This window comes from Simochromis diagramma, unplaced genomic scaffold (assembly GCF_900408965.1).
Source record: "Simochromis diagramma unplaced genomic scaffold, fSimDia1.1 OVJJ01000604.1, whole genome shotgun sequence".
Taxonomy (NCBI): Eukaryota; Metazoa; Chordata; class Actinopteri; order Cichliformes; family Cichlidae; genus Simochromis; species Simochromis diagramma.
The window spans coordinates 538,477-551,724 of record NW_024387416.1 but is presented as its reverse complement, the minus strand read 5'-3'; the positions used below and the strand labels follow the sequence as shown (position 1 = coordinate 551,724).

At 39.2% G+C, this 13,248-nt stretch overlaps 1 protein-coding gene across 1 annotated transcript in view; it reads right to left on the bottom strand.

The window, feature by feature from the left end:
- Positions 1-13,248, bottom strand: part of LOC120721782 (glucosidase 2 subunit beta-like) — a 162,303-nt gene that overhangs the window by 140,317 nt on the left and 8,738 nt on the right. Inside the window, exon 6 of the mRNA XM_040012325.1 lies at positions 9,137-9,266. Coding sequence (XP_039868259.1) covers positions 9,137-9,266 — 130 coding nt within the window. The remainder of the gene's footprint in view (positions 1-9,136; positions 9,267-13,248) is intronic.

Sequence of the window (13,248 nt, the reverse complement as noted above, 5' to 3'; positions counted from 1 at the left end):
TAAAAAAATCACGTGTTACTGTAGAATTATGTGATTGTTTAAATAGCAACAACTTCCATCTGAATGCAAACTGAGAGGCAGGAATGAAGAAAAGGATGGAGCTGGATTTAAAAAATATGGGGTGTGGGGGGGGTGTGGAGGGCAATCAGGCAATGAGTCAGTCACGCTGTGCAAGAACATTTGGTTTCCCTGTAGGAAAAGAAAAAAGCATGGCAGAGTCCAGAATGCAATCAGGAGGCTTTGTGCTGTAACGGCTGGTATGACAGTGATTTCCCTCTTCTCCATTCATGTACACAGGCAGATGAAAAGGAGACGCAAAAACTTCCTCAACCCCCTTTTTCCAGCGAGCATGTGACCCCAACCGATTCATTCTGCGAATCCGCATTCACTGCGAGTGGAAAGGAGAGGAAGTTCTCTTATGTTCAGCACTGAGCATCTCCCGTGTCATCGGCAGAGCAGAGAATGTACGAGGGGTAAACTGATTGGCCCCTAAGTCTGGGGAAAAACACTTTACATAATGCTAATTGCACATCCGCCGCAATTATCTTTCTGTACTAATTACAGAAAAGCTCATTTTGAAATTAGCATTTCTTCCCAGTGTACAGTAAAGCAACTGTGTTCAGTGTGTGATGCAGGGGGGTTTAAAAAATGATCCCTTTTCTCAAACCCATCTTTGCCAAAATAAATCCATATTTATTAAGGCATGCTGTTTGTGGGATTAAAAGTTTTAAAAGATACTAGATCCTACGCCACTCCTTGACACCTGAAACATGACCGGGAGCTGCAAACGTCTACGGAGAAGCCAGATTCCCGTCACCCCACCCTCTGTTTGTTGACTGTATTCAACCCCGGGAGTTAAACAAGATTTGCTAATATTCTCCTGCAATACACACAGCATCTGTCATATTAGTGGCTTATTCTTTTGTTTGAACAGCACTCTATTCCCAACCTAATGCTTGACATTCTCAACCCATCCTCTGGCCGCTCTGTCTCGCAAAAAAAAAAAAAAAAGTGAGCGCACTAAAGGAGCAAGAGAAATGGTCTCATCCCTCGCTCTACTGCAGAGCCATAGCTATGAAAAACAACCATAAGGAGGATGGATGGAGACGAAGGCAGGGGAAGAAAAAAAGATAGAGTGGATGCAGGGGATTGGAGGGCGGTGGGTGGGGTGGGGGTTGGTTGGCAAAAGGTAAGAGGAAGAGTCGAGAGGAATGGGGAAAATAAAAGAGGAGAGAGGAGGAGGGAGAACAAACAAAAAAAAAAAAGAAAAATTGGGGAAAGAGGTTCAAGACATTGGCTCTTTAGGCCGACGGCACATATAGGGGACTATGTTTACTAATGGACACCATCAGTCATCCACCCATGTTGCTCGGGCAATATCACGGCACACTCGTAAAATAAAAGAGAGGCACAAAGAGAACAGAGGGAAATGGAACATATCAGCGGGAGACTGCAGATCTACGCCTAGCCTACAGACCATGTTATCCACACAGAGCTTTGTTATTGTAGGCTCGCGCTGCACTCCAAGGCTAAGAAAACACACATTGTCCTGTCTTTTATACACCATAGGCAAGATTTCCAAGAAGGGAAATTACAGTTTTCTGTATGAAAAAAAAAAATACTTTGAAATGGAAATAGATCAAACGCTGCAGGTAGAATCTTTTTTTGTTTTTGCTTTATCGATGGGATGACAAGACTGGAAATACTGATAGAAACCTGAAAATAAATATTTGAACCTAAACGGTGCGTTTAACGGTGAGCATCAGAATGGAAAAATGAAAAAACACTGCAGCACAATGAGAGCGTTGCAGTGTACAAAATCAATATCTTACTCATTAGAGTTTGCTCATAAATTCATCAAGGTTGTGATTACAGTTGCTGAGCTAATTGCCTTATTCCCAGAACTCTTTTCAAGGTTCCCACGTGGCTGTGAGTGATTTTTCCAGGAAATGTTTTAACAACCTGAAACTGATATGACACGCAGGTTTTACAAATGAGATAAATGATTGTGCTGCAAGGAAGCTCGGGTATTCGTAACTCGAAAAATCAACTATTAAATTACAAGGTACAATTAATAAAGATGAAAGAATAAAACTAGTCTACATTCTCTGTGGAGAGCTTAGCAGAGCTACCATCACTCAGTCCTGCTTTAGGACTAAATTACCACAAAAATACTTTAAAAATATATCAAATTTAATGGAATTTCAGAGTGAAGCTCTGTTTTCAGTTTGGGCTTTTGCTGCTTGACTGAAAATGTCAAGCCTTATGGGACCTTCTGAACTCTTTTATGTTTGACACTGTTTGTTTTGCTCTACAAGGACAATCAAGCGTTTCCTTATCTGGAGAGAAGACGTATAAGCGGGGATATGAAGCGCTCTGTTAGAGTTCAGAACAAGAAGACAATGCCTGCTGCAACACGTGTTACTGCATTATTTCAACAAGACATAAGTTTTATAAAGTCTACAGTCAGGTAGACAAGATTTTTTGTTATTTTCCTTTGTGCAAATCATGTTTTATTAGAAATAAAGATCAAGAACCTGTAGCCTTTTGAATTCATAATGGACCCTGGTTTCCAGAGAATAGGATGTAATAGTACAGCCAGTGTTTATGACTGGATCTGGTCCATATAGGTTAGCTCAGGGGAACTACTCGAATCCTCAGAGGCAAGATAGCAGACACTCTAAGTGGTTAGTACATCCTTCATATACAAAGATACAGACATTCTCTATATTAATATATTCCAACAATACATATTTTGTTGGATTCAGTTAATCTCTTCCTATTCTAACCTACTATTAGCATTTGCATTTACATGTGAATGCACATTAAAGACGGGCTTATAGTCTATTTCTCCTTCAAACAATTTTTATACAGAGATTTCCTTACATATACAGTACTGTGCAAAACTCTTGAGCGACACCCAATTTCTTTATATTTTGCTTGGAAAATGGGAAAAGAGGACATCAGTTTATTCAAATATGTACAAACACACATGGAAATACAGTATCTAAACCAAAATTTGTGAAATTCTAACAAGCAAATACTAGTCCTACATTTCCTCATACTTCATACAATAAGCCAAGTTTATGGCTAGCAGTTCTTTATGAATGATGCTGTTAAAAAAATTAGTTTTTTTTTTTTTTTACTGTTTTTTAATACTACTTACTGCATTTTTCAGAAATTCAACTAAAGAAATGTGAACAAATAATGAGTTTTTTGACGAGATGTTGGTAACAAAGTGCCTGAAGATACAATTTACATTTGGTTCTTTGATGAGTTGTCTGCTATGTGTCGACACGACACTGGTTTATCCCTTGAGTTAGGTGCCTTTTTTAATCCTTCAGTGATTCATAAATCTGTAAAGCTTTAAAAGACCTTCGTAAAGTCAAAACAACTGTTTCTCAAGGAAACTTCAATCAAAATAACAGGAAATTAAAATACAAAGAAATGAGGGGTGGCTCAAGACTTTTACACAGCAAGTCAAAGTCCACTTAAAAGAAATCAAATAAAGAATACTGAATCCCATCTTTATTTGATGCCTTCAGGAATAAAGACAATAAGCTTGTATCACACACATACTATGCTCTATATTAGTATGTTCTACTATCAGTGTTGGGGAGTAATGGAATACATGTACCGCTGTTACGTATTTAAAATACAAAATATGAGTAACTGTATTCTATTACAGTTACCGTTCAAAAGAGTGGTATTCAGAATACAGTTACTTTGTTGAAATAAATGGATTCCACGGCGGCCTTTTCCTGTTTTATATGTTAGGCTATGCCCTCTCTATTTTTGGTAATTCCACGCCAGTGGAAACCCAAACAAAACACGCATTAAGAGGCTCTTTGTCTCAATCTCGCGGCCCATGTCACCTCTACTTGCGGCCCGCATAATGACGTGAAGAAATATTTTTAAAAATTATTATTCAAAAAATGATTTAATATGAAGGCAGAGTGTTGCAGGCATAGCCCTAAAGAATGTAGCCTCATGGGCAGTGTAGCCCAGTTGTAAGTAAGCTATTAAGACTCGACTGTACACAGTGTTCGTGTTTTCCTCCGAAACAATAAGTTCCGTTGGAGCCTTTCAATGCCTCTCTCTGTCTCTCGCTAGCAAAGTTGACCCAGACAACAAAGTAAAGCTAGTTTTCGGCTACGAGCCCGACACAAACCCAACGTATTAGCCAGCGGTCCCTTTACTATGGTTTGGAGCCGCGGACCTGTTTTAGATACGTGCGGAATAGTTTTCTATACGAGATCACTGCAAAAAGTGCAGCTTTACCTAATGTCCACCTACTGTTACTCATTTTATGTTAGGATTTAAAAATCTAGTTGGTATTGGTATGGCAAGTATCCATTTAGTAATAGCAATAAATCACACAGCAATAGTACATTCGTGTAGTTGTAAAAAGGCATGATAGATTATTAATTCCAATAATTCAGAATACGTTACTCTCATTGAGTACGTTACTCTCATTGAGTAACGTAACGGAATACGTTACAAAATACATTTTGGGGCATGTAATCTGTAATCTGTCGTGGAATACATTTTAAAAGTAACCTTCCCAACACAGTATACTATGTTCATGTTAAGCAGATATGGTAGAGGCGATGGCCCCAATGCCAGACTCAGACTACACACCCGCTTCAGATCAGTCCATACAATGGGCCTTATTAGCAGAAATCTACAGCAGGCCTGATTTATCCCCAACTTGTACTATTAAAAAATTGTCTGGGAAAGATACAGGATCTTAGATAGCGCCAATGTTCAGTAAGTATTATTTTGAAACAAGTCAGTTTAATGAGCCAGTTTTAAACTTGCCAAATTGCAAAGACACTTGTCATTTAAATTAGTATGTCTTGGTAATATTTTGGATAAAGCAGCAAACTTCTTTTTAAAATTCAACATTTCTTACACCATCCTAACTTCTCTGAAAACAATCCTAACACTCTATTTTAGTTATAAGATGCAAAACTGTAAGTAGCTTTGGATGTTTGCTTCTTACAAAGATCACTTTCGTTGCTCCTGATTGATGAAACGTGGAAGAGCAATTTTGAAAAAACAAAACGACATTGAATTCGGTTGAAATTTAAAAATTAAAAAAAAATTAAAAAAAATTTAAATAAACTGAAGAAATAACTGTTAGATAAAGTGATTATTAAAATTATCTGTGTTACAAAAGTTTGGGTCGTCCTTATGTTCATGGCAGCTGCACAAATAGCTGTAAAAATAGCTACGCTTGTTGAACACAATATGTGTATTTTTTTTTAAGATGCATTTAGCAACTAATGTATTCAGGTACGCCCACACATCAAACATCTGAGTCGACTCTGTTTCAATATAATTATAAAGTGGGTTGAACTGCGTGGTCCAGAATATTTTCCCCATTTGGAGTTTTACTGTTTACAACCAAAATGTATGAGTGTACTTTTTAAATATAACCAGCCTTTGATGAACTCTTTGAATTACATGTGGAAAATGTGTGTGGTGTGCTATAACGACAGCAAACTAAGCCTATTTGGCCGCCTTGGCATTCTGCAATCTCTGTATTCATGCTACAGGCCATCCACAACTGCACACGAGCAGAATGGAAGTGGTTTGCAAAGCGGTCTGCTAGAGAAATCAGGTCAACCATTGGATTACCAATGAACTTAAGGAAATCCCCTCAAACTATGGATGAACTTCAAGTCTGCGTAGCTTTGCATTACTGGATGTACAGTAAAAGAGAGAAACTAGCACGAGTCGTAAACTGTGCCTCTATATGATGGAGTTAATATCAAGCAAACATCATTAAAGAGGGAGGAGACCTCGACGTGAACCCAAGGCTTATCATGGATGCCATTAAGACGGAAAGAAAACAACCGCACACGATCAGCGTCCTTTCTCATTAGCTGGGAATAACAAAGTCTTTGCTATTCAATGAGGATTTACTGCTGATTTCCCAACATGCTCGGCAAAATGGGAAAAAAAGGAAAATCAAGCCCACTGCTTTGCTAAAAGAAGAGCACTGAGTAACCCAGCTGTGTCTATGAACAAGCATATTCCTAATAAAAATGGGACATATGTGAAGGTTGGACTCATTGACTGAGTTTTAGTTCCTTAACAAACTAATTTGATAATTTAAAAGAAGGAAAATGGCAAATGCATGGTGCTTGTTTAGAATCTAATAAACGCATGAACTATATGCCACACATATCGAAATCAATACGACTTAGAATGTTGTCCTGTCACGTCTGAGACCCGCAAAAAGTCCTGCAATATTTCTTTCACTGTATCGCACACAATGTGCCACAAGAAACTAATTTTCTTTGAGGGTACAAATAACCTGGCCCTTTAAAACTTCTCAATAACTGCGCGTGAAGCCCTGGAGACACGTTTGAGCGACAGGCGCTGTAAAGGGAGAGACTGTTAAGTTCTACTTTGCAGGCTCAGCTGGTTGTTCTTCTGGCTTTTCATTCTTATTTTGACTCATGCGACTGACAGGTCAGAAATGGAAAGACAAGATATTCGTGGAAAAAAGTGTCTGTCTCGTTGTGATGTTTCTATATTTGTTTGTAACTCAATGCGTGTCCTCACAAGTACAACGTTAAAAGGTCGTTTAAGGCAATTGTTTTATCGAATGTTTCTTGCGACCCAAATGTATAATTAAGGTAACTAACTGAAGAGGCTTTCTTAATTATTATTTCAAAACTGTGACACTGACAAACATGCTGCAGAGTTACAGTGACATAAAAGAAAATGTGGTAATTTAGTTCATTGTGTTTTGCAATTTTCATGTAGACCTGAGATTAACCCTATGCAATGAAAATGTGTTTGTAAAAGTAACAATTGTAAAAACAAAACAATGAGTAATAAGGTTTTAATTTAAAACTGGAGTAAAACTGGTGACCCTTAAATTACATCCTAGAGTTTGTTTGTTTTTTTGTTGTTTTTTTTAAAGGCAGGTGGTTCCTGAAATGAATCAAAAACATCAGGATTATGTTTTAGCCAAATCATAGCCATCAAGTTATAGATCAGTAGTACAAATCACAAAGTGAAGGCCATCACACACGGAGCCTGTTGGAAAAACATGACAGGAAATTCTGGATTTTTCAGATCCAAACTTGTTGTGTAACATATATACATGCCAAAATGTTTGTCTTCAAGAAACCCACTGTGAAAGAAATGAAGTCTGCACCAAGCGATGATGAGCTAGTCCTAATGTTTCTAAACAAGAAAAGGAGGAAACGGAGATTCTGGGTATGTCCAATTCTTAAAAGAAGGCAGCAACGGGGGGAAATTTCATTGTTTGGTCCAGGAGTTGACACTGTATCATGGCCACTTTTGTACTTTGAACTCTTGTTCAAGAGTCCAAGAGTGTCTGAGGTAAAACTGAACCATTTTATTATTTCTATATTCAGTAGTGGTGTTCATTTTGAGCTACAGGCGCACTTGTTACCAAATGCAGCGGTTTGACTGGTCAGATCTGTTTATCCAGATCTGATCATTTGTAAAAAGCGAGCTTGGTTCGAAAGAATAAATGTCGCAAATTTGTCATGTGAATTACATAGTTGGTGTGACCGTCTGCATTAAGAATTTATAGAATTTACATATCCAGTGTTTAAAGGCCTTAACTCATTATACAAATACTATCATGATATTCCATAATAATAACAATTATACTGCGATACAGTAATCCTGCAGTACGACGCTACAACATCTGAAAAATGCCTCTAAAAAAGGAGAAAATAGAGCTGGTTGCATGCATTGTCCTAACTGTCCTCCATGAGTTCCTTCTTCTTTAGCCTGAGTTGTTTAACTTCTGTTCACTTACACTCATTCATTTAATAAGCACCACCTCAATGAGTCATAATGCAGTGATTCAGGGAGTTTAACTGCTGTGGGAATCCATCTAGAGCACCTGCAATCTTTAAATAAAGATATTAGGATTTGGCAGCAGTGAATCCACACCACAGCGAAAGAGAAAAAAAGTCAATAAGATACACCGTCACATCAATACATTTTTCAGCTCCTACTGTTAGCAGATAAATGAACATTCACCAACAAGTAATGTCATAAGCAGGACAAAGACTGGAACTTTGAAGAAGCCATACACACACATGAACTCACACATTTATTAAAACTGCAAAATAAGACCCCAGATGGATGACAAAACATAGACAACACCTGCCAACACGACCACAGAAATGAAAACTGATGGTTGCAAAAACTTGAAGATGAGCAGTAACGGAAGTGAATGATGATGGCGCAGGGAACACGTGGGGGTGGGGGGGTGACGACTAGCAAAGGTCAGCTTGCACACCTTGGGAGGCATGATGGATGTGTGCTCTGAGAAGCTCCAAAGTCAAATGACCTTTATTGCAATCAAAACTTTTATTTTGAACACCAGGCAGAATCAATTACCAGCACTATACAATATCTAGGTGTGTGCTGTTTGATATATGGATGAGCAAAGAATAAGACAGAAGTTTAAAACATTAATAAATCCTATTTCTGTGTGTTATAAGGCATAACATGAAGGACTGTTTTAATATCTGTGCTGCAACAAGCTAGAAATCTAAAACTAAATCTAAAATTACGCGAACTTAACCCAAACGGTCTCCATGCCCTGCCTTCCCAACACAGACTTAATGATTCTAAATCCACGTGGACTACAGAGCTAAAAACGACTGAGCCCGTTTCCCATCCAGCCTCACTACTTTCAATACGTTCACATACACAAGTCTGAACGTCATTTAAATGCCGAGCCAGCTTGTGCTTGCAGTGATAAGGGAATTTTCCAGTGAGTCATAAGCAACTTCTCTCCGAAGGCTTGTGGAACCTAAAAAGAGAGCTGGGGGAAATGCAATATGCTGTTGCTCAGCAATCCTCTCCCAGTCCGCTTATTTCAACGACACAGGCATCTGTATTTAACCCTTCCAGCTCCTCCCTATCTTCTGCCATTTGTTATCCTGACCGTGTGACCTGAGGTTCTCAGGCCAATTTACTTTTGCTCAATGCAAGATCGAGCTGAAATGAAATGAAAGTTGCCCTGCAGCTGCTAAAATTGCCTAACTGCTGTCCACAAACTGAAGCAATTTGGTGAAAGGAGCAAATAGATTTAAATGACTCCGATTAAAAATGGCACGACCCTTACCACCGTTCCCTGCTTCCAGTGCCTTTAATGTTTGCTCTTTGAGTCGGTCGGCTTCGTGTTTTTTCCTCCTGTGTTCCTCCAACTTGACCTGCAGGTCTTCTGCCACCTGCTGGAGCTCTCTGAGCTGGGCCTAATGAGATGACATGAAAACAAAAAAATAGAAAAAACATGGCCAACTTTGTCAAATTTATAGCTATTTATAACTATACCTTACAGTCAGCATGCAAGATAGCAGCAACAGTTTGCATTGGTCTTAAATCTGACTGATTACAATCTTGAATCTAACTGTGGGGTTTTTTTAATCAACGTCCTTTGGAAATGCAACTTTCATGCAAGCTGCACTAGCCCAAAGAACATTAGCGTTCATATGTGATGTTCATAAATTTGGCTATTGTTCAGTTTAATAAGTCTCAAGTATTGGATAGTGGCTGCAGAAAGACAACGCACAGAAACAAGCCCAGAAAAGTAAAGCGATATCACAACATTTCGTATTAGGCTTGTACTGTTGTTACAGATTGGGACAACCTACACAGTACTGCCACACTTTTTAAAAAACAGAGACCGTTTCTTAAGTAATGTTAATTTCTCTGTCGTTTGGTTGGCTCATTACTTTATTATACAATGTTTCCAGATATCGACTCTAAACATTTTGGAAACAGGCTGTTTCTGTTTAACTCAACCACTCTCCCACTGAAAACGCTACGTCCAGATGAACAGACTCAACTTTTTGGTGCATGGAGCCAACAGTTGCAGTTTAAGGTGAAATGTTTCAGCAACTAACAAATGCGTTGGAATCAAATTTGACACGGACTTGAACGTCAACCACAGAGTGAGCATGAATAAGTTGTAATAATGCTGATGATCCACTGATGCATATCTAGCAGCATCATCGAATCAAAGTTTTATTTTGCTCAGCATTTCAAATACCTACAGAACTAATGAGAATGCCAACACCATCCATTTTTCGTGCTTGTTCCTTTAATGGTAGCATGGAAAATACAATTATAAACCTCCAGAGCAGTAAAACGAAGCCAACGCAGAAATGCCAAAAACCGCAGTTCATTGAATGGCCACTTGAGGGCATTTGAGTCAACCATCTTAAAAGCTTTAATAATGAAATTAACATACTTATAGATTAGTACATATAGTCCTTTTTCTCTATAGCTAATTATATTGTGACGTGTTAGAACTCAAATTCTATCGAGGCATCAAAATAGGATTTTACAAACCAGTGGTTAATGTCAGAGCAGCTGCTGTATGTCCATAAGAAAACCTCCCACCTGCTTGATAGCAGCATGTTAGCACTGTTGAAGCAAGCATGTGTGGATGTTGATGTTTAGCACTCAAAACCATTTCATTCCTGTGTACACTGTGATTATAGACACTAGCAGACTCGTGGCACTTTGTAAAGTTCTTCATCCCGTATTTAGCTGCATCTTGAACAAAATTCCATCGCTGATACAAATTTTGGAAGTATATGTTGACAGTCGCACATGAAACAAACGCACTAACCTAACATTGTATTTGCAGGCGGGTGATGAATGCATAAATCAAAAGAACTGGGATTTGTAATAAATCTTTTTTGAAAACATATAAATGTTAATAATCACTATTCATGTGACTATAATCATGCAAAGTTTCACTGATATTGGCCCACCAGTTAAGGAGGCCATAGGCTACACGCAGACATATGCTAACATCATTATAATAACATTCTTAATGATAAACAAAGCACAGAGACTATTATTGAGAGATAAACTGACAGACAAACAGAAGCACGAGAATTTCCCTGTTCTCTCTTTCCGTTTCCTCGTCTAGCTCCGGAAGAGAACCAACCAACACCGTGTATTTACAAAAACTTGTACCACAGCAGCCGGGCCTGCACAATGGACTATTTAAATCACTTGCATCAGGAGGTGTTGCTGTCGCACCAAATACGACAGCTTTTGACAACCAAGCATAACCTATCATCACTCTCTGTAATGGACCAATTAATATGAAAGAGCAGCAGCTCCTTGTTCGCGTGCGTGTGTGTGTGCACGTGTGTGTGTGTCAACTCTGCCTTCCAATCTGTCCTCAGAGACTCTCATAATGCAGTGATGGATTCTGCGAGGTTCAGCTAGGGATGACTACCTTTCTAGGCCATGCTGCTTGCTTAGACACCTTCAGCTTGCAGCGGTGATTTATGGGCTCCATTATGAGGAGTACAAGAACATATTTACTTGTGGAAAAAACACCCATAACATGCAAAAAGTTCTTCCATTGTGTAAGAAAAGAAGTAGAAAACACCAGAAACTAATATAAAGCTTCTCGCTGTTGCAAATTCTTCAAAGAATTAAAAACAAAAAAAGTAGAGAAAAGTGATTCTGAGGATAAGGAACGGCTGACGCTGCACTTCATTTCCTGCTTTAACATGTACTTTTAAGAGTGGACCAATAAACAGCAAACATTGTGAAATGGGTTTTATTGAATACCAATTTGTATTCAATTAACAGCAGCGTTCCCATTTCTGCTTGTTCTTTGGCACGTGAGGCTACAACGCCACGCTCAGCTTCTAATTTGTTTTGTTTTTTTGGTTAAAGTTTGATCGCAAGTGTTTTCTTTAACAGTTTCCTCTTGAACCACAGGAAGGGTTCATTTTTGAGTCATTGTGTAAGGTTTCCAACACGAGGCCCCGGAGGTAACCCTGCCATATCAACAGAGACACGCTGAGAAAAGAGGATCGCAAAGTGCGGCAGGGCTAGGAGGGCCGGGTGACACTTCAGCCTCGATCTGCCAATCAGCTGCCACCGAAAAGAACACGGAGAGGGGGGGGAAAGAAAAAGAAAGGAAAACAGAGCAGAGTGCAGGGTAAAAACCCAGGGATCACCAGCTGGCAAATCAGACATGTGTGAGCTCGCACATGTGAGTGTGATAAAAAGTGGCCTTCAGACAAATCTGTGCTGTAAACAAGTGGTTTCTTTCTCTTTTCTTTCCCTGAAATCTTTTATAAGCGCTGCAAGATTTAAACAGCTGTATCCTTCAAGATACCTTAGAAATGAATAATCAGGGCAGGAAATAACAAGGATTCATAGCAGCCCTGAAAAAAGTCAGAACAGTGTAAATGTGCTGCATCAACAAAGAGTCCAAAATCCAAATAATGATGATGAACAACACTCAGTTGCTGCCATTTCAATCGCTAATACACTTAAAGCTGTAGGTGCTGCAGTGTTGGAAAGTAACTTGTAGTTTCTAAAGGCCACTAATGCATTAAGTAATGAGACCACTGAAGCGTCCTCGGAGATCCGCAGCTGCCAAATTTACCATATAATTTGCACCAAACTCCAGGAGTCCGTCTCTAAATTGGCTCAGTGCTCGCTGAAGTAAATGTGCAAATGGAGAGGAAAAACTGTAAAGCAGTCGCTGCTCGACCCCAAGTTCTGCAAAGGAGTCAAAAAGAGAGAAAAAAAAGGCCTGATTGCTCACGTACTTGTTTACTGGTGCTGATTTACACCCAGTCATTTACTCCTTACTGCTTTAAAGCGACGGCAAATGAAGTATAGTCACAGCTGAATTCCTTAAGAGACACAATAAAATGCAAAGTAAGGTGGCAGGAGCAGAGTATGATGATGTTTATGGGTTACAGATAACAGTACGAACTAGAATTCGAATCTGAGACGTGACGCATTATATAGCATAGTGATGTCTGTTGTGCTAAAACTGGAGGCCACTCAGCAGGAAATGACATGAATTGATCAACTAAAACGACACGATCCAAGTAACATAATGGAGGGAGGAAAATAGCAGGGCTTTTTTTTTGACAGCTAGGAAGCAGCGAGCTTCTTACTGTGATAAGGCAAAAAGTACCTGCACAGCAGGCTAAGGCTGGTGCTGGAAACTGGTGCTGGGAGCACAACAGACGCCTGTAGCAGCAGGTGCTGCGAACATGTATGATCAAAACGGCATCACAAGCTGCTCACTGCTCAATAGCAATGCTCTGAGCGCAGCATATATGAAAGCAAATTAACCTTTCCGTCAACTGTTAGCTAAAAAACGCTGTAGAAGCCACTGTATGGCAGCACACGCAGAACAACAGTTAACCAAGTGTCTTTATATCCTAACTACAAGCACTG